The sequence below is a fragment of the Mauremys mutica genome, chromosome 13 (assembly GCF_020497125.1).
Source record: "Mauremys mutica isolate MM-2020 ecotype Southern chromosome 13, ASM2049712v1, whole genome shotgun sequence".
In the NCBI taxonomy this organism is placed as follows: Eukaryota; Metazoa; Chordata; order Testudines; family Geoemydidae; genus Mauremys; species Mauremys mutica.
This window is the reverse complement of record NC_059084.1, coordinates 31343719-31366047: the sequence shown is the minus strand read 5'-3', so window position 1 is coordinate 31366047 and position 22329 is coordinate 31343719. Positions and strand designations below refer to the sequence as shown.

At 46.0% G+C, this 22329-nt stretch overlaps 1 protein-coding gene across 4 annotated transcripts in view; it reads right to left on the bottom strand.

Annotated features, from left to right (window-relative positions):
- The window catches only part of NDRG3 (NDRG family member 3), a 138862-nt gene that overhangs the window by 56579 nt on the left and 59954 nt on the right, over window positions 1–22329 (bottom strand). For all 4 annotated transcript variants that reach the window (XM_044985207.1, XM_044985205.1, XM_044985206.1 and 1 more), the window contains 2 exons: window positions 7235–7340; window positions 1191–1226 (listed from right to left, as the gene is read on the bottom strand). In XM_044985207.1, coding sequence (XP_044841142.1) covers window positions 1191–1226; window positions 7235–7340 — 142 coding nt within the window. The remainder of the gene's footprint in view (window positions 1–1190; window positions 1227–7234; window positions 7341–22329) is intronic.

Here is a 22329-nt window from a genome sequence, read left to right as displayed (position 1 = left end):
GGCCTGAGCCCTTATACTGTTTGCTACTAGCTCAGCCTGCCACAAGAGGCCTGAGCCCTTATACTGTTTGCTACTGGCTCAGCCTGCCACAAGAGGCCTGAGCCCCTGTACTGTTTGCTACTGGCTCAGCCTGCCACAAGAGGCCTGAGCCCCTGTACTGTTTGCTACTGGCTCAGCCTGCCACAAGAGGCCTGAGCCCCTGTACTGTTTGCTACTGGCTCAGCCTGCCACAAGAGGCCTGAGCCCTGTACTGTTTGCTACTGGCTCAGCCTGCCACAAGAGGCCTGAGCCCCTGTACTGTTTGCTACTGGCTCAGCCTGCCACAAGAGGCCTGAGCCCCTGTACTGTTTGCTACTGGCTCAGCCTGCCACAAGAGGCCTGAGCCCCTGTACTGTTTGCTACTGGCTCAGCCTGCCACAAGAGGCCTGAGCCCCTGTACTGTTTGCTACTGGCTCAGCCTGCCACAAGAGGCCTGAGCCCCTGTACTGTTTGCTACTGGCTCGGCCTGCTACAAGAGGCCTGCCCTTATACTGTTTGTCGCCCAGCCCCTGATCCAGAGGGCCTGGGCCTTTGCCAGACCGTTAGTACTGCTTATAGCTCAGCCTGACAGCAAAAGGACTGAGCCCCAACTGACTCTGTCTTCATTTACCTCGCCTTAAAGGGACAGGACAGAGCACCCCTGTGAGACCAGCGGGCCGGTGTGGCTCCCCTCCTCCCCTCAGAGGGTTGAGCCCCGGACCCGCCTGTTACACCCACCATTTCCCTTTGCTACTTTAGACTTCCCTGGAAGAGTTTGATGGTATTAGGAATTTCCTTGCCAACTCACTGAATCTTGCAGCTCAGTCTGAGCCCTAATTTGACATTCCCGTCATGGAGCTCACTGTGTCACCATTTGGCACTGGGACTTCACTGCAGGGGAAGCTGACCTGGGTGGGCGATGGTCTTGTTAACATAGACAGTGAAACAGAGGGAGGGAGAAGGCCCAGGACTGGAGGCTGCTTCCCAGGAGATTTTCCAGTTTTGCTCAGTGAAATCTTTACAGGCTCAAGGCAGAAGACTGAGCTAATAAAAGCCCATCTGAACTACGATGGATCATGTCTGCGTTCAGCATTGGTTACAACATGGGCCATTTGCTGCTTTCTGTGCAGAGGCTGTCAGTAACAGATCCCTTCTGGCTCCATGCTTCTTACCTGGCAGTCAAAGTCCTGGAAGTTCCGAGCAGCATTCTGTCAATGAGAAAAGAAAAACCGTCAGTGTTCAGCATGGCTCCCCCAGAACAATAGACAAATCTGCTGTCAACAGCTAGGCATAACTATGTTGGGTAAAGTCAACATAGCTATGTCGGCAAAACCCCTGGTGTGGACACAGCTATGCCAACAGCAGAGTGCTACTTGCCACTTAGCGGTGCTGTTTGGGGAGGTAGCGTAACTAGGCCAGCAGTCTCCTCCTGCCACTGTCCTGCCGGCTCTGCTGACACAGTGGCCAAGACTACTGCAGTGCTTCTCAACCAGGGATACGCGCACCCCAGGGGTAGGCAGAGGTCTTCCGGGGGTACAGCAACTCCTCTAGATATTTGCCTAGTTTCACAACGAGCTACAGAGAAAGCACTAGCAAAGTCAGTACAAACTAAAATTTCATACAGAATTACTTACACTGCTCTATATACTATACACAGAGTATAATATTTATATTCCAGTTGGTTTACTTTATAATTATATGGTAAAAATGAGAAAGTCAGCACTTTCTCAGTGCTAGTGTGCTGTGACCCTTTTGTATTTTTAGGTCTGATTTTGTAAGCAAATAGTTTTTAAGTAAGGTGAAACTTGGGGTATGCAAGACAAGGAGTCTGGAAAGATTGAGACCCACTGCTCTACTGTACACAAGCCATAAGTCTCTGACCATGTCCTGAAGCAGGTTCAAGAACCCTTCAGTGAGTAATTACAGAATAACCTGTCCATAAGGGAAGTGACCTGGAGTGAATGAAGAGCATTAGTTTCATTAGGAGGGTCTGCTCATCACAGCTGCCATTATCGATCTGAATGCAGAATTACTTAAGGCAATACTGCTAAATCTTAGCTTCACAAAATTCTCCATGTCCCTGTTATACTCTATGAGACCAAACCCTCATTCACTTAGGGGAATGGTGGATATTTACAAATTCATAGATTAAGGCCAGAAGGGACCATTGTCACCAGCTAGTCTGACTTCCTGCATAGCACAGGCCAGAGAATCCACCCAGCAATTCCTGCACCAAACCCATGACTACTGAACAGGAGCAGATCTTTTAGAAAGACATCCAATCTTGATTTAAAGGTTTCAAGGGATAGAGGATCTGCCACGTTCCAAGGTAATTTGTTCCAGTGTTAATTAGCCTCACTATTAAAAAGTTGGACCTTATTTCTAGTGTGAATTGGTCTAGCTTCTGCTTCCAGCTACTAGTCAAACTTATTATGCCTATTAAGATCTTGTAATAGAAAGCTCTTCAGTATGGCCTTTGTCTGCCATACTGAAGAGCCTTCTATTACAAGATCTTCTCCCCATGTAGGTACTTACAGATGGGTCAAATCACCTCTTAACAGTCTCTGATTTTAGGCAGAGCAGGCAGCAACATCTATAGCTAAGGTTGCCAACTCTTTCTACTATAAGACCCTGTTTTCAGTTACTTTCCCAAACTTTGACAGTTCAGGCTGAATGTCTGCCTCAGGCTGAAATTCTCTTTTGAACATTTTAGCTAAACTGGTCCCACTGTTTCCAAGAACAAAGTTGTGGAAAAGTATGTTTTTGCCTATGTTAAAAATGCTTACAACCATTTTGTTGAGACCCTCTAGTGCCTTCCTGCTTTGGAGCAGGATCAGATATGTACCTTTTGCTGTTGCTGTAAAAATTTGTTGCTGCTCACACTTTGCACATGGTCCGTAGAGGTTGGTCAGAAGCTGGCAGCTAAATTCTCAGAGGATTCCACAGAAACTTAGCATGCTCCAGCCCAGAGCTGCAGGGGTTGCACAGGCCTTTCCTTGCAATTGATCCTCCCACTATTAGGCATCAGAACTGAGAGCAGGGACACTGTCTTGTTCTCTCAACGTCTCCTTAGCAGGTGGTACTCAGGCAAGGTAGAGGAGAAGAAGAAAGCAGCCTGATTCAAATGCAGAAGGATGTGGAGCAGAAAGGGATCAGGATGGGGGAGGACAGAGGTAGTAGGGTCTACCCATAAATGAGACTTTTCTCCAGAACCTGGAAAAGAACCTAGGATTCCTGAGATCCAATATTCCTATGCTCCAGCAAACAACTGTGAAATCCTCTGGCAGCGTGTGTCTCACTAGTGGCTTGTCCATCTACAGAATAATGGTCAACTAGTGCATGCAGGTAGCTCAAGTGACAGGCATCTGTGCTGTGGATCTAAAAGCTCTAACCCTGATAATAACCCAATTCAGGGGATCAATATGATAGAGTTTTCTCAGTTTACTCTTTTAAAAACCTTAGAAAATTACATGCAAGCCCTCCTCCCACCAATATTAAATACAAACGTTTGCAAAATCAAGCACTCAGGACAGGAAATGCCAGAATTAAGACTGTGTAACCATAATTCAACCCCCTTGTACATATGCATTATGTTACAGACATGAGGGAGGAATAGCTCAGTGGTTTGAGCATTGGCCTGCTAAACGCAGGGTTGTGAATTCAATCCTTGAGGGGGGCATTTAGGGAACTGGGGTTAAAAAAAAAACAAAAAAAAAAACCTGGGGATTTGTCCTGCTTTGAGCAGGGGGTTGGACTAGATGATCTCCTGAGGTCCCGTCCAACCCTGATATTCTATGATCACATGCTACTTTTCCACAGGATCCCTGCCACATTCAGTGCACAAGATGGATCTGCTCTGGGGATGAATCAGGGTTGTGTATGAAGGAGATTATCTTGTTTGTTGCAGAAATCAGAAACTGTGTAGTGAATGATGCTGGGGATAGCAGGAAGGGAAAGGATGATCTCGTGCTTAAGGCAGTTGAATGCTGCCCTGGAGAACTGGATTTGATCCCTGCCTCTGCCACAAAGTTATCTGCTTGTCAAGTCACTTCGTCTAAACTTTTCACGGGTGGTCACCAAGTGCATATGTCTCAATTTCTGGATGCCCAACTTGAGACACCTGGGACCTGATTTGCAGAAGTGCTGAGCACTCGCAGCTGCAACTTAAGTCACTGGGAGCATGCTTTGAATGTAAGGTACCATAAAAACACTATGAGAACAACACCTGATCCAACAGGAGTGTTGTGCAGAGAAATTCAAGCACTCCAATACTATGGCGATAAGCACCATATAAAATTGCACAAGGAAATAAAATTATTCATCTCCAGTATAAGAGCTGGCATAACGTGCAATAAATAAGGGAAGGGCCACATGAACAATGAGGATAGAAAGTAGTATTGCATCCGATGCACCGAATGAGGCAATGGGTCATGGGGAAAAAACATATGACCATGTAACTCAAGACCGCCATAATGCATATGCACAAGGAGGCTGAATTAAAGGTGCACAGGAAACCTAAGGTCAGGCATTTTCTACCCTTGGAGTTCTTGACACTGGTTATTTGTTTATCTGAAGCCCACCCCCACCCTATACTTCAGAGTCCAAGCTCCAGCCTGAGTCGCAGTTTTCAAGAGCTGTCTACACAGTATTTTTAGAGCGCTAGCACATGCCCTCACTACCCCTAGCCTGTTGACAATGAGTTGGAAGGCTGGTTCCCTGGGCTCCATGCAGTGTGTGGACATAGCCTCAGTATTCTGTTGCACCCAGCACCCCAAGGAACATGGGTAAGGGACCTGAAGGAACAATCCCATCAATAAAGTGTCATTTTTTAAACAGAAGTTTCTCTGTCTATGTTACAACTACTGTAGATTTGAAACTGATACATTTCAAGCTGAATTTCTCTCCAGTTAGGCTCTTCATTGCTTTAATTTCCCTGAGCGTGAACAATGAGAACAGATTGATCAATCTAGTGGCTTTCATTTCACGCAGCCTCATGCTGCTGCAGGAGAGCTGATACCTGCAATCACCAAAGGACAAAGTTTACATTGGAACAGAAGTGTGCTTGTGTTCTTTGAATCATCACACGTGTTATAATGGTTTGTTACTTTTAGGATTGATGCAAAAGAAACCATGGTTCTTTTAGTTCAGGCAAGAAATTCACAGCCTGGGATTTTCCTCATTTTCCAGGCAGCTCTGCCATTTTCACATGCAGTTTGTTATGTTGCCAGCATCTCTCTAAACTTTAGTACCTTCCCCCACCTGGCAGAAGATAAAAAAAGCCACCCAACATCCCTTGTGCCGAGGAGAAGCTCTAGAGAAGCACACCCTGGGCACTCTGGTCCCATTAAGCACATTTTGGGCCGCTGTGTTCACACTGGCATGTGAGGTCCTGGTCTTGGAGTGATGTCAGCTTAGCCATCGAAGATCTGTGTGCGCAATAGCATCAGCTCTTGGGTCTCTGTAAAACCTGATATGCTGAATGAAAGTGGCCTGTTGTGGCATAGCTCCTTTGTATGCTCCATTTACTGGTCTTGGAGAGAACGTGTACGTTTCCCTATCAGCTCTGGAAGAATTTCAAGCACTAATGAGGCTCTGTTTTGCCTTTCTGAGAGACGTGACCTCATCAAGACGTTTTGTTCTTGGACAAACATCAGCATTCATTCCACCGAGGCCACCCATGGGGAGGGAGCAAAGGAAAAGGCAACACAGAAACTGGGCCGATGAGAACATTCTCAAGGGGACAGATGCCATTTGCTTCTCATTCCAATTCCTGGCAGAACGACAAGCCCTGGCTGGACATGGTTCTGGAGCACTGTCAGGCATGAAACTGCTTGTTCCACCCATTTTTTCTCACTCAGATAGTAGCTCCTGTAATCTTTTGACCAATTAACTAAAGTGAATTAGGTGGCTGATCTGCCATTGTCGTTTGAAGGATGCACCGAGTACTCCCATAGTGCCACAAGACCCGAACTGGTGGGGTGAGGGGGGATAGCCCTCTCCTTCAATACAATGAGGAAGAGAGGTCCTCTCTGGGGAGCTGGATAATTCTCTGGCCCAGCAGTGAATATCCCTGCAATTGCCGGAACAACCAAGCTGGGGATCTAAATTTGGCTATTTACTAAGCATTAAAGAGTTAGGAGGTGCCTAGGTCAAGAATCTCAGCTTGTTGATTAGCTCTGCTACCTGTCACTCAAATGAGAAGGGATCTAAAGTTTCCACCTACCAATCAGTATCCGAGAAGATCAATTCCCAGATCTTACTGTGGAAGCCCAGGCGAGTGCATGTCCTGGACAGTCAGGGCTGCAGTGCAGGGGAGCATTAACTGCGCCAGAGTTTCCTTAACAGCACAAGCCAGTTCAGTGCCCTCATCAAAGACGACAGCATGAAAGGATTAAATACTTGCTGGGCTTCTGTAGCTTTTCCAAAGTGCCCCAGTACTGCACTACTTTGCCTTAAGAGGCTACAGCAATGCTCTGCAGAATCTAGTTGGAATGGCAGGTGAGGTTCCCCTGTCATCAATCTCATGCAGACAGCAGACTTTGAAAGCCAATAGGCAGGTGGGTGAAGTAACATCTTTTATTGGACCAACTTCTGTTGGTGAGAGAGACAAGCTTTCGAGCCACACAGAGCTCTTCCTCAGGTCTAGGAAGCGTACTCCCAGTCTCTCAGCTAAATACAAGGTGGAACAGATTGTTTAGCATAAGTAGTTAGCACATGTTGTAAGGGACCATTCAGAAGTTGGTCCCATAAAATAAATTATCTCACCCACCTTATCTCTCTAGTATCCTGAGACCAACATGGCTAAACCTACATTGCATACAATAGGCAGGTAGGCCATTTTGCAGGTAAGGAATTCATGGCACCATGTCAGGAAAGAGAATCTGGTATCTCCTATAATTTCTATCACCAGGCTGGCCCTGCTAGAGATCTCTTACTGCCCAGGTTTTAGTGATGCCACCTGCCACACAATTTCCACCCTCACCCACAGGACTTCATAGCACAGGCTGCATCACATTGGCAGAGTTGGATAGGGGTCCCCATCAGAGCTGCTCCTAAACGGTCTTTGGGGAGTGGAGAGCAATTGCCATTTCTAAGCATTTGAGCTAGTTCACTCTGTGACTGAAGAGTCTGGCCACCAGAATTCCTGACTGTTTGCACGTGGACACAGAATTAGCTCAAGTCCGGTAAGTGAGAGTAGAAGGGCAGTAAGCATTACCTTATCGTTCAGGAGGGGTTTGATCTCTGTCAGCTGCACATCCTGCAGTTCATCCATGGCAGCGAGTGTAGAATCGTATAATCTGCAGAGTGGCAAATCAGTGACCCTGGAACAGAAGTAGAGGATAGGATTAGAGATGATGACATTTCAAAAGGATCCTCCCCACTGTGACCAATGGCTGTGCTTACAGCACAGCTACTAGGATATACTAAGCCTGAAACCTCCTGGCCTTGTTCCCAGTGAAACATGGCACATCTACAACACAGTGGGGAAGAGCAGCTTGGTTTGTGCTTGAGTGAGTCACACCAAGTGACCTCCCCACACTGCAGGGAACCCCTGCTAGGAATCTCTCACCCGCTGAAAACTGTGCAACACACTGGCCTCCTCACACACACACTCCATCAGTTCTCATGCCGGAAACCTGCAGGGCACATAGCTCTGATGCTGCAGAGCTTCCCACTTGTGCAACACCACAGACTTTAACCTAGCAGGAAGATCATGGCCCTGAGTATGTTGTATGGATCTGGCACTTTAAGACTGCTCTGCTCAATAAAAAACAGCTGAGATACAGCACCTAGAAGGGATAATGGAACAGACGCAGTTCCAGTTGTGTCTGATCTGGGATTACGTCCCAGCAGTCTCTGACAAATGCCATCACCATTTCCAATGGCACCCCTACATTAGTCAGGTTACTCAAGACATGTCCCACCAAGAGTAGACAGAGGAACTTCAGTAGAACCTAAACAAGCTTCACTTGTAAGCTTCTAAGGCAGGGACGGTGTTTTTGCTGTGTGTGTTCGTACAGCACCGAGCACAATTGGGTCCTGGTCAATGATTGGGGTCCTCAGGAACTACCACAATACAATTAAACAACCATCCAGGTGAACGAACAGCACAATGGCAGATGGAAATCCCTGGTGACAAATGCAAAGTAACACACACTGGAAGGAATATTAAACACTCCCACACATGCTGGGTTCTGTACTGACTATAACCACTCAATAAAGACCTGGGCATCATTGTGGGCAGCTCAATGGAAACCTATGGTCAATGTGCAGGAGTGATAGAAAACCTCTAACATGTTTCCCTGGAGCTGTAATTTCTGCATTAGGATGAGTTGGGAGATATTTTAAGACACATTTACACTTCTTCTATGCTACGAGCTGGCGTGTGATTCCCAGCTCGGGTACACATACTTGCACTAGCTCAATGAGAGCTAGCGCAGTATAAATAGCAGTGTAGCATGGGCAGTGGCAGTGCAGGCGCGGCTGAGTTGTGCTGAGTACGGACCCACCATTTTCAGGCATGTTTGGCACAGCTCAGCTGTGCCTTTGCAGCCACTGCCCATGCTACACTGCTATTCACGCAGGCACAGGACAGAAAGAGGGGGTTATGGGTGACAGATTGTTGTAATAAGTCATAAATCCAGTGTCTGTTCAGTCCATGATTTTTAGTGTCTAGCAGAGTTACGCATTTAAGCTCCCAGGCTCATCTTTTGAAAGGGTTGTGCAGGTGTCCTTTCAGGATAACGACAGACAGGTGAGACAGCGTGATCGGTTTATGAGAAGTGTTCACCCACAGGTGAAAGGGTGTTTTTGTGTTGTCATTTTCCTATTTCACTCAAGAGCCCTCTTTTTGTCCTGCAGAGGTGTGATCGGGGCCACTCTACCGTGAATGGTCCCTTACAATATGTTCTAACTACTCATGTTAAACAATCTGTTCCACCTGGCATTTTGCTGTGATGCTGGGAGTACCCTTCCCAGACCCGAAGAAGAACTCAGTGTGGTTGGAAAACATACACTGCAAACTACATCATATTACACAGAGATGCCTAGCTGCATCTGACCAATCTATTAGATGAGCAAAAAGAGGAAGCTAAAATGATGATTACAGCTCACTGTGATCTTTCTCACAGTTCTAAATTGGACCACTCCCCTTGCTCACCCCAGTGTTCATCATCCTGTATTTCTGGTTCAATATGATGAGGCTTGCGATCAAGCTGTGAATTCAATCTCTCCATGCATGGATGCAGGAGCTTACTCTAGGTCTGGTTGCAGCAGATTCTTTTCATGCTCAAATAAAACAGTTCATGTAGCACACACATAAGTAAGGCCTTGTCAATACTACAGAGTTTTGTCGACGCAAGTTACGCCGATGATCAAAACCTGCTATAATTATATCGCTTCTGTGTGTTCACACAACACTACTTACGTCAGCAGAGCACATCCACAGTTGGTGCTCAAGCACTGACAGTGAGAGCAGTGCACAGTGGGTATCTATCCTGCTGTGCTACTCACCACCTTCTGCAGCTAGGAATTGTGGAAAGGCAGAGTGGATAGCTGTGCATCATGGGAGTGGGGTCAATAGCCCATGATGTAGTTTTTTCCGTCCCACCATTCCATGGGCTTCCGACTGCGTTTCACGACATTTTTCAACAGCCCGTTTACTGTGCACGTGCCATCTCTGTCTGAAAGCATGGATCCTGCTCTGCTCTCTGCTGCTATGGTCTCTGCTCTGAACACATCTTGGCCGATCATGCAGTGTATCATGCGTTCCCAATCTGAACAGGAATCAGAGGTGCCTGACCTCCTGTGTGCCATGGAAAGAAGCAACACCAGATTACTTTTGACATTCACGGAGCAGCTCCACATGGTGGACCATCACTTTTGGGCTCGGGAAACAAGCACTGAGTGGTGGGATTACATCGGTAGGCGGGAACCTTTGGATGCGCAAAGCCACCTTCCTGGAATTGCGTGTGGAGCTCGCCCCAGCCCTGCAGGGCAAGGACACTCGAATGAGAGCTGCCCTCTTGGTGGAGAAGTATGTGGTGATCACTGTGTGGAAGCTGGCGACCCCAGACTTCTTGCGGTGGGTCGTGAATTGGTTTGCAGTCAGGAAGTTCACCATTGGGGCTGCATTAATGAAGTGTGCAGGGCCATTAATCATATCCTGCTACAAAAGACTGTGACTCTTGGCAATATGCGTGAAACAGTGGATGTCTTTGTGGCAATGGGATTCCCTGAGGAGGGATGATAGCTGGCACGCATATCCCAATTTTGGCCCTGGACCATCTTGCAATGGAGTACATCAATAGGAAGGGCTACTTCTCTATGGTATTGCAGGTGCTTGTGGATCACTGTGGATGTTTCACTGACATCAATGTGGGATTGTCCGGGAAGGTGCATGACGCACGCATCTTCAGGAACACATCTGTACAGAACGCTGCAAGCAGGGACTTTCTTGCCTGACCAGAAGATTCCAGTGGGGGAATGTTGAAATGCTTATAGCAATCCTGGGAGTCCCAGAGTACCCCTTACTTCCATGGCTCATGAAGCCTTATACAGGAAATTTGGACAGCAGCAAGAAGCACTTCAACAATAGGCTGAGCAGGTGCAGAAAGATGGTAGAACATGCCTTTGGCAGGAGCCTAAGGGTGAAAAGTTTCCCCTGGGGTGGAGCATGGAGGCGGATTGCCTGATACCAGGGCTATTAGAGGGGCACAACAGGGAGCTATTCGAATCAGGGAGGCTTTGAGGCAACATTTTGACAATGTGCACCAGTAATGTGTCTTTCTATGCAGCACTCTGCGATGCTTTGTTCACCTGCTGCCTTGCATGAAAATTTTAATGATTCCTGACTGTGATTTGTAGTCAGCAAATTATCAAATTGCAACTGTGTATTAATTCCAGCAGCAACCCGTGTGTAGGAGACAAACAAAGATTGGCTATCTTTCAGAGAGTATGTTTTTATTAAATACCAATTAACAACACACACAGAAGGCTTGGTGGGGAGGGAGATAACAATGAAGGGCAGTGTATGCTCTGATAGCTGTGTTAAGTCCAGCGATCATTTTGGAAGCTGTCTGAAGGGGTGGAGTAAATGGGGTACTGAGACAGGCTGGGAAGTTGCAAGGAATGTGTGCGGGGAGTTTGGGGAGGGCATGGAAAGCAGTTCTGTATTGGCTGCGGAGAGGGCCGAGCACGTATGAATTTAGCCTGCAGTGTGATTAGAGACTTCAGCATCTCCATATGCTCCATCATCACTTTTATCATCCACTCCTGGCCCATTAAAATTCACTCCTGGCTCTCCTTTCTGTCCTGTCTGTATTATAATTTTCTTTTAAAGTCTCTCTCCACACCCTGCATTCCTGTTTTTCGGCTTCTGAGGATTGGAGCACCTCTTGAAACGTCCTCCTTGCTCCTCCTTGGTTGCTTCCTTATCTGGTGGAAGCACTCCGCTGGTGTGTAGGGGGTTCCCCTGAAGGCCACATCTGCAGAAGCACAAGAAATAATAAACAGAAGCATGATTGTTAGTGCACTAATAGCACCAATTATTGTAGAAAGATGCACCCCTTTTTAAATATGAACTTCAGTTTCTCACTGTCCCTGGGCAAGCACACAGCTCAGTGAACGCCCTAAACATGGTGAGTTCAGCCGGGGGAGGGGGATGCTCAAGATGGGGCACAGGGTCTAGCAGGTTTTTTAAGGGGATCACTGCAGGTGACTAGGGATACTATTTAAATTCTGCCACCCTTTTCCACAGGCAGGGGTCATTGAAGCTCATATCTCATTCCTGATGATAAGCAAGGATGCATCTCCTGCATGCATGCGGCTTCAGACCAGGTCCCTGTGCTGTTCACCTGTGAGCTGCTTTAGTCCCTGTACAAATGACTGCCAATTGGTGCGGGAAAGTTTCCTACAATGGGGGAAGGAAGCAAGCAGCTCTGCCAAGGAATCTTCGGCCGAGGATTGGCAAGTACCTTGAGGAAAGTTTCCTAGAGATCTCTCTGGAGGATTCCCCTGAAATCTCAGTGTGCATTGACACACTGTTCCGCCACACTGCTTAGCTGCACAAGCGAAGGTGGAGCACACTCAAACACAGCTAGTCTTGTACACTTCTATCCCTTCACCTACTTCTAGAATATACAAAGCAAAGGACAGCTCTACTTCATATAACTGAGCAGCATCAACTCAAAAAGATCACTTACCAGAGCTCTCCTCTCCTGCATCATGTGTGCCAGAAACAGACTGCTGGGACTGGCTAGACCCCTCCAGAGTGGAAAAGCAGTCCTGACTCACTGCACCATCAGATGACCCTGCCGTAGGCTCCACATCATCCTCCAATTCGACCTCCTTATCCACGACTTCATCCTTGGGGTTTAGTCTGCTGCCCACTTTCTCTAGCCCCGCCGAAGTATCCACGGGGCTCTTGGTGGTGGATGTGGGGTCACCGCCGATGATGGTGTCCATCTCCTAACAGAAGCAGCAGGTCTTCAGCGCAGCACCAGAGGGATGGTTTGACTCCCTTGCCTTCTGGTACGCTTGCCTCAGCTCCTTTATCTTCACACGGCACTGATGCATGTCCCATTCGTAGCCCTTATCCAATATGCCATGAGAAATCTGACCAGGTATCGAAGTTCCTATTGCTGGAATGAAACTGGGCCTCCTCTCCCCACAATGCCAGCAGATCCAATAACTCAGGTGTGCTCCAAGCAGGTGTTTGCTGCATGGAGCTGCCATGGTCAGCTGAGAAGATGTAATGTGAGCTCTCCACACTGACCAAACAGGAAGTTGAATTTCAAAAATTCCCAGGCCTCTAAAGGAGGAGGGACGGATGCCTGTTTACCTGGGTGCAGGGCAGTGGAATTCAAACTGCTGACCAGAGCAATCAGGATTGGCATTGTGGGACACCTCCTGGAGGCCATTTACAGCGACATAAGCAAATGCAGTGTCTATATGACTTTGCTGCAAAAAACTCTGTAGTTTAAGCTAAAGTGATGTAAAAATTCATTTCACACAACTCTCTCAAGAGAGTCTGAAGCTTATGTGACAGGATAGCCTAATTTTGGCAATTAATTGATCTTTGATTATTAGCAGCTTAATTTGCCCAATGGTCTGTGATGGGATGTTAGATGGGGTGGGATCTGAGTTACTACAGAGAATTCTTTCCTGGGTGTCTGGCTGGTGAGTCTTGCCCACATGCTCAGGGTTTAACTGATCGCCATATTTGGGGTTGGGAAGGAATTTTCCTCCAAGGAAGATTGGCAGAGGCCCTGGAGGCTTTTCACCTTCCTCTGCAGCGTGGGGCACAGGTCACTTGCTGGAGGATTCTCTGCACCTTGAGGTCTTTAAACCACGATTTGAGGATTTCAATAACTCAGACATAGGTTAGGGGGTTGTTACAGGAGTGGGTGGGTGAGATTCTGTGGCCCGCATTGTGCAGGGGGTCAGACTAGATGATCATAATGGTCCCTTCTGACCTTAAGTCTGTGAGTCTATGAGCTCTACGCCCCTTGTCAAGGTGGTTTTATTTTGTTGGCAAAGCAGGAGAGTTTTGTTGGCAGAAGGAGCACCGTAGTGTATACACCGTCACCGTTTTGTTGATGAAAGCTGACTTTTGTCGACAAAACTCTGTAGTGTAGACAAGACCTCAAGTCCTCACAATGGTTCTGTCATTTCCCGCTCGCCCACATATGATATACAGTTAAAACAAGACCTATGTTAAAAGAACTAACCAGGGAATGCATCTCCTCTCGATTGCTACTAGGGAATTGGGGATGAGCTGTGATTTTTATTCTGAATTTAACCTCAACATGAGAGGAAGCAACTCATAGCCAGAAGCTGCCCTGCAAGACACAGACAGTCTGGCAGGTCATTCTCATGATGTCAGCATACTGCTCTCCCTCCTCCCAGAGCTAATGCCCTAGCAACAATAGAGGCAAGATGTAAATCAGCACAGAGCCAGAAAGATTTTATTCCAGTTTAATCGCTCTGCAGAGCTGCATTAGGAAAATCCATTGCCCCACTCTCCTCCTGCTGCCCTATTAGTCCCGTCCAGGGCACTCCCCCACAACACAACTGGTTGGAACAGTCTCACAAAGCGCAAAAATCCTCTATGTTCTCATCAGTCCTGCCTAATGAAGGATTAGCTTTTATCCAGGCGGCCTGGATAATGAAGAGAGGGGCTGGACTATCAGCAGATGCACTGCAGGCCACACACTGCTATCTGAAAGTCTAGGAAGGAAGTATGTAGAGCACAAGACCAAGAAAAATTAGATTGTACACAAATCTAATCACCCCCCACTTCCATCCTGCAACAGAATAAAGGGTCCTGCCCCCAGGATTTTACACTCTCCAGCAGCTGATGATCTGAAAGCAGAGCCAGAACGTGCGTGGGTGAAGGTTACAGGAGCTGAACGGGTTTTGAGCTGACAGCAGAAGGTGACAGACTGCCCCTTACAGCCGGAGAGTTTACTCCCTGCAGCTGGCTTACTCTCCTCTGAAGGAGAATGTCCTTTGGGCCAGGCACTTGCAGGAAGGGAATGCTGACAGGACCCTTGGAAGCTCTCTCCCATTCAGCAGAATGCTCCACACCACCGCACTCTGATTCTTTAGAGTGACTGCTCTGGCAGCTGGCCAGGCAAAAGGCTTTAATGCCACCCTGGAAACCTCATTACCGTTGGACATACAGTCCTCCTGCCTGGCCTAGATTGGCTGCCACACAGACAAGGAGTGCAGCTGGTGCAGAGTGGACTCTTGAGGCAAGAGTTCTATCGGGTACCACAGGCCATGAAGAGGTGTCTTCCCAGAGTTTCCTACGCAACCGAAGTGATGCATAGCCTGAACACTTCTTTGCTTGGGTTCCTCCAACTGAAAACGCACCAGAAGGCTGAGTCTGGGGTGGGAAGCCACACCTGATGGCTGCTCTGATTTGCTGGTGGAGCAGTGAAAGGGTCAGGAATAACTTGGAGAGAGACTAGTGTTGCCTGTAAAATGCAGATAATACTCCCCCCTCTTGCTCTTGTTGATGTAGCTTGTAGCTTTCTGGGCTCTCACATACAGCACCTAGCTTCCCCCCAATTTCAGATGCTACGTGCTACTGCAATACTGGTGATTAACAACAACAAAACACTGATGTTAGCCTGGTAACAGTTCACTTCCTACTCTCCTATTGTTCCCACTGCCTAGCATTAAAGTTTATGAGACAGCCAGCAGCTCTTTGGAAGACTAATCCAGTGCTTCACAACTTTAAACCTATTGGCGCTGGGCAGCAGACTTCCCAAGGCCCATCATTTAGTATGCGGCAGGCTGAGAATCGTACAGAGCATCTCCTCAAAGGGTAGTGAGGTCTAGACTGAAGAGGCAGACAGAACCGGTGGGTCCTTCAAGAGCAGTGCCATTTCCACTCTGCCAGGTTATAACATTAACCTTAGAGTACATTCAAAATATGACAGCAAAGAGAAGTGTCCAAAAGTGTGAGAAACACTCAAGTGAAAAGGAAGAGCACTGCAGAAGGCAGGGTGCAGCTGAAGCAACAGGTTTGTGTGGAATGATCTACACATGCATTTCTCTTTATATGGCTCACTACAGTATCCTGGGCAATTGCTCCCTACACTTGCATTTGCACACAGATGACACTCTCAGAAAACTCCTCCTAAACCAGTTTTTCCTTCCCAAAGGCTTCTTGGAGACTTGGATAGATCTGCACTCTCTGGAAATGGGTTCCAGAAGCATCAAGACAAAGTCACCTGGTGGATACATAATTGACAAGGGGCCTGGAGCTCTGAGTAGGGGACAGGAAAGTCCTAGAGGTACAGGGGGTAGAAGGATACAAATACCCTCTTGCAGAAATCCTCAAACAAGCCCTCAGTAAATCAGATAAGTAGAAGCCCCATTATCCCGCCAGAGCATTAACAACGCTCCCACTGAGGGCTTGCCTATGTGGAAACAGGAGCCGAAATCATGCATGTACATGCTATTTCAGAATAAGAGTGCCCTAAATAGACAGGTAAAATTTTCATTTAAATTATACCAAAATAGAGTGCTCTTATTCTGAAAGAAGTGCGTACACCCACGCAACAGCACCAGGATAGCTGAAGGTGCGAATTACAGCCCTGTTGGTTATTTTAACTCCCATTTCTGTGCAGACAAGCCCTCAGAGTGCTGTTCTTCACTCAGAATCAGAGGCCTGAAACACTCACTAGCCACTTGCAATGCACCTGCTTTAACATTCTCATGTATCATGGAAACAGAATCTCCCACACACCACCTGGAAGAAAGGGGATAATTACTTTCCAGAGTTAGCCACTGTGCAACAAAACTTTGTGCTCTGCTGCTGCAAGTCCTTCTACATTCATCATAACCAATCCAGAGCTTCTAATTTATCAACTCCATAACTTGTCACACTCCTGCCTTTACAAATTACATTAGACTTGTCACATCTCTCACAGGGACAATTCTTTAATACAGTTATCAAGCTACGATGCAAAACATGTAAAGGATACATCTGGGAAAATGTAGATTTCTCTCAGTAAAATATTACCTCACCTACCTTGCCTCTCATATCCTGGGACCAACACAGCTACAGCACTAGTTGTCTCTGACTGTCAGCCTAGCAGAGACTATGGGCGTTGGGAAGCCTGTTCTCCAGAGAGCGTGTAGGTTTAAAGCTGTAACAAACTGGGTTAGTCTTCCAAAGGGCTGCTCACTCTCCCTTACAGCCTTGAATAAGCAGTTCTTACCGATATGAGAAGCCAAGAGGGAAGTTCCTTCCAAAGGGGATCTGGGAGTGGGAGATGGGACACAAGGTCAAAACTACTGTTTGTAGACTGAGCAAGATGCTCAGAAGCCTGCTCATTTCCTTGCATCCTGGATATTTACTCAGCATTCACACTGCTGCAGCCTTGGAGAGGCCCTCAATGATCTTCTGCAGAAAAATCTTTCTCCTGCACACTGCCTGCCTTTGTTCCACACCCTGTGTTTGAGCCACTTATTTCCAACAGCTGTCCATACAGCTCCTCTAGACCCCTTTGATTATGCGCACCTTAATCTTGGCACATTCCTTTTTCCAAGTAATAAAACCCTCATTTATAGCCCTGGAGACCCTTTATTATCCTTGCTGCCCTCTGCTTTTTCCTCAGTTCTTCACTAATTCTTCTTGAGCTGTCATTAGTCATCTGTACAGGCCAGTCCAACTCCTGTTTTATACATGCAGGTTAACAGTAACCTTTCAGCTAGGGAGGTAAGGGTCCAAAATTCTCTTTCAATGTCTAAACACTCTACCAAGTTTGCTACTCCCTCTTTACTCCCTAGCCCCTACATTTTTGGTGTTGTACCAGCAATGACGACTGCATATTCTACCATATTTCCAGTTTCTTGGCACACAAGTCAAATTGTCAGCATTCTGAGAGAGAACTGAAAAACTCCATCTAATTGCTACAGAACATTGTTATACCCATAAAAATATATTAGAATTGGAAAAAATACAGAGAAGGGCAACAAAAATGATTAAGGGTATGGAACAGCTTACATCTGGGGAGAGCTTAAAAAGACTAGGACTATACAGCTTGAAAAATAAATGACTAAGGGGGGAATATGATAGAGGTCTATAAAATCATGAATGGTGCAGTTCCCGGATGAAGGGAGCTAGAGAGCCAGCACTCATGGCGGGAGCAGCGCACAGAGCCCCCCGACTGCCCCTCCTCCTAGGAGTTGCAGGGATATGCCGGTTGGAGCCGGGTAGGGAGCCTGCCAACCCACACCAGTAGGGGTCCCAGGCCATGCGCCACTACCCAGCCCCCTCCCTCTCCTCTCCCAGCAACAGCGGAGGTCCAGGACCGTGCGCTACTGCCTGGCTCCCCGCTCCCAGCACCAGTGGGGGTCTCTGGCCACTGCCCAGCCCCCCCCCTCCCAGCACCAGAGGGGGTCCCAGGCCACGTGCCACCGCCAGCCACCTCCCAGCAGGTGTCCTGGGCTGGGTACCACCGCCTGCCTCCCCCCCCCCACCAGCATTCCCCCCCAACACCTGCGGTGTCCCCGAACTGCTCTCCCCCCGCCCTCCCCGGAGCACCTATAGCTGCCCGCCCAAGTTTTAGTTAGAGGTATATAGTAAAAGTCATGGGCAGGTCACAGGCCGTGAATCAAGGAACAAGAGGACATGAAAAGAAGAAAAATTTTAACTGCCTATACACCTATGCCAGGAGCCTGGGTAACAAACTAGAGGAACTAGAATTACTCATTTATGAGCATAAATTCAATCTAGTTGGTATTACTGAAACCTGGCTGGATGACTTGCACTATTGGAATGTTAAAGATCAATGATTATAGCATATTTAGGAAGGATTGAGTGGGCAAAAGGGGAGGGGAATAGCACTCCATATCAAGAATACCATTACCTGTTTCTTGAAATGCTAATAGATCAAAGTCCTAACAGATAAAGCATAACATAGGGTATTAGTTGGTGTCTGCTACAGACCCCCAAATCTCACTGGGGAACAGGATGGCTGCTCCTTATGTGTAGGGAAAAAAGGCAGAGTGATCATGAAGGACTTAAATTTGAGAGACATATGCTGGAGGTCTGATACTGCTAGTACTAACACATCCTTGGAATTTCTAAATATTATAGGTGACAATTTCCTAATTAAAAAAGTATTTCAGGCAACATAGGGGAATTCTTTATTAGGCCTTGTACTAACAGATAGAAAGGAACTGATCATAAAACTAAAATCTAATGGTAGCTTAGGTACAAGTGATCATAACTTGACCACATTTTTAGTATGCAGGCAGAAAAAAAGTGCAGATCAGGGATAAATATACTTGATGCTTTAATAGGGCCAATTTTATAAAGCTGAAAACAGTTGGAAGCCAAATCAGCTGGGAAGAAGAATTTAATCAAAAATGTGAATGATAATTGAAAATTATTTAAGATCACCTTACTATATGCACAAAAAGCCACAATCCCACAACCACGGAAGAAGCTATGCTGGTTAAAAAAAACATCCTGGTGGAGAGGGGAAGTTAAGGCAGCTGTAAAAAATAAAATATAACAAATTGAAGAAAGGGAAAGTTGATAGCAATGAATATAAATCAGAAGATAAGAACTGTAGAAAAATGATTAGGGAAGCTAAGGGACACAAGGAGAAATCTATGGCCAGTAGAGTTAACAACATAAGACACAGATTTTTAGATATATTAGGAACAAAAGGAACCCTGACAATAGTATTGGTCCATTACTAGATGGAAAATGGTAGAATTATCAATAACAATGAAGAAAAGGCAGAAGTGTTCAATAAATATTTCTATTCTGTATCTGGGGAAAATACACATTACATAGTCTCCACATATGGTGATAACACTCTTGCCATTTCACCAGTATGTTACACAGAAGTTACTGAAGTTAGACATTTTTAAATCAGTGGGTGCAGTAAACTTTCTTCCAGCAGTTTTAAGAGAGATGGCTGAGGAGCTTGGTGGACCATTAATATTGATTTTCAATAAGCCTTGGAACACTGGGAAAGTTCCAGAGGACTGAAAGAAAGATACCATTATGCCAATATTTAATAAGGGTAAATGGAATGACCCAGGTAATTATAGGCCGGCCTGCCTGACATAGATGCCAGGCAAGATAATGGAGCAATTGATACTGGACTCAATATAGAATTAAAGGAGAGTAATGTACTTAATGCAAATCAACATGGATTAATGGAAAAGATATCTTGTAATCTCATAGAAAAAGATAAAGTTAGTTCGATGAGTTTGGTTGAGTCAAAGTGGGTGAGGTAATATCTTTGATTGGACCGACTTCTATTGGCCAGAGAGACATGCTTTCGAGCTTATCCAGAGCTCTTCTTCTGGTCACAAAAGTGGGTACAGTAAACAATATGACCCTAACTTTCTCTCTCTAATATCCTGGGATTGACATGGCTACAATACTGCATACAAGTTTGGTTGATGAAGGTAATGGCGCTGACATAATGTACTTAGACTTCCCATAAAAAATGGAAAATGACTGCCTAGGAAGGAGTACTGCAGAAAGGGATCTGGGGCTCATAGTGGATCACAAGCTAAATATGAGTCAACAGTGTTACACTGTTGCAAAAAAGGAAACATCATTCTGGGACCTATTAGCAGGAGTGTTGTAACAAGACACAAGAAGTAATTCTTCCGCTCTACTCCGTGCTGGTAAGGCCTCAGCTGGAGTATTGTATCCAGTTCTGGGCACCACATTTCAGGAAAGACAGGGACAATCTGGAGAAAGTCCAGAGAAAAGCAACAAAAATTTATTAAAGGTCTACAAAACAATGACCTATGAGGAAAGATTGAAAAAATGGGTTTGTTTAGTCTGGAGAAGATAAGACTGAGTGGGGACATGATAACAGTTTTCAAGTACTGTACATAAAAGGTTGCTACAAGGAGGAGGGTGAAAAATTGTTCTCCTTAACCTCTGAGGATAGGACAAAAAGCAATGGGCTTAAATTTACACCTGGGATTTCTGCCCCCAAAAAATTAAAATTCTGCACACAACATTTTAAAATTCTGCAAAATTCTGCATATTTTATTTGTCAAAATAAAGCAATATATCACACCAGTTCCAATTATTTTGGTAAATTTATTTCAAAATGCCTGTCAGCAAGTAACAATACAGACAAAAAATATTTCCCCAGGAGAGGAGAGTTAAAGAAACCCCTACGACAATCCAGTTTCTGTTTCTCTGTTCATTGTTGAGCAATCAGTCTGGATGTGTCACACATGCCAGCTGGACATATCTTGGGAGAAAGTTCTGTCCTTCTCGTCTTTTAGTCGATCGTCAATTTTTCGCCCTGCTCCCATAGGGTTACCATATAGGCGTTCCCGAAGAGAGGACACTGTCAGGGGAAGGGGAAGCTAAAGGGGTGCTGGAAGGGTATGTGTACTAGGAGCGGGTATTTGGGGGGGTGGAGGTGGCTGTGTGGGGCATCCCCAGCCAGACGCCTGCATCCCTTTTCCCCAGAGCTCAGGGAGAAACAGCCTGATGCTGGGTCCCTGACTTGTATGAAGTTTCCTGAATGCCACCTCTTTCCTTCAAGGCGGTCTGTGAATTGCATCTGCCAGGAACCCTCCAGCTCCCCCTCCCCATGGCAGCATTCTCTATTTGCGAGCCAAGCTCTGCAGGGCCCAGCGGCCCCTAAAGGTGGCCAGGAGCTCTGCAGTCCCAATTCTGTGGGGGAAAATGAAATTTTGCACAGAACATTAATTCTACACAAATTCTACAGTGCATAACTATGCAGAGTTCCCCAAGGAGTATAAATTGCAGCAAGGGAGGTTTAGGTTGGACATCAAGAAAAACTTCCTATCAGGGTAGTTAAGCACTGTAACAAACTGCCTAGGTAGATTGTGGAATCTGCATCATTTGGAGGTATTTAAGAACAGATTAGGCAAGAATCTGTCAGGAATGGTCTAGTTATTACTTGAGTGCAGGAGACTGGACTAGATGACATACTGAGGTCCCTTCCAATGCTACACTTCCATGATTATATGATTCTGTAAGGCGTTTGACTTGGTACAACACAACATTTAGATTTAAAAAACTAGAAAGATATCAAATTAACATGGCACACATTAAATAGATTTACAACTGACTAGCTGATAGGTCTCAAAATGTAATTATAAACAGGAAATTGTCATCCTATGGAGTCTCATAGGGACCGGTTCTTGGTCCTATGCTATTTAACAATTTTATCAATTACCTGGAAGAAAACAAAATCATCACTGATAAAGTTTGCAGATGACAAAAATAGGGAGAGTGGTAAATAGGGAAGAGGACAGGTCAGTGATTCAGAGCAATCTGGATCACTCTGTACACTGGACAAAAACAAACTGTGTATTTGCATACAGCTAAATGTAAATGTATTCATCCAAGAATAAAGAATGTAGGCCATATTTACATGATAGGGGACTCTATCTTGGGAAGCAGTGACTCTGAAAAAGATATGGGGGTCATGGTGGATAATCAGTTGAAAATCAGTTGAACTCCCTATGTGATGACACTGTGTCCAATCCTGGGATGCACAATCAAGGGCATCTCATGTAGGAGTAGAGAGGTTACTTTTACCTCTTTATTTGGCACTGGTGTGACCCCTGCTGGAATACTGTGTCCAGTTCTGGTGCCCACAATTCAAGGTTGGTGATAAACTGGAGGGGGTGCGGAGAAGAGCCACAAGAATGATTAAAGGATTTGAAAACATGCCTTAGAGTGATAAACTCAGGGAGCTTAATCTATTTAGTTTAACAAAGAAAAGGTTAAGGGATGATTTCATTACAGTCTAAAAGTATCTACGG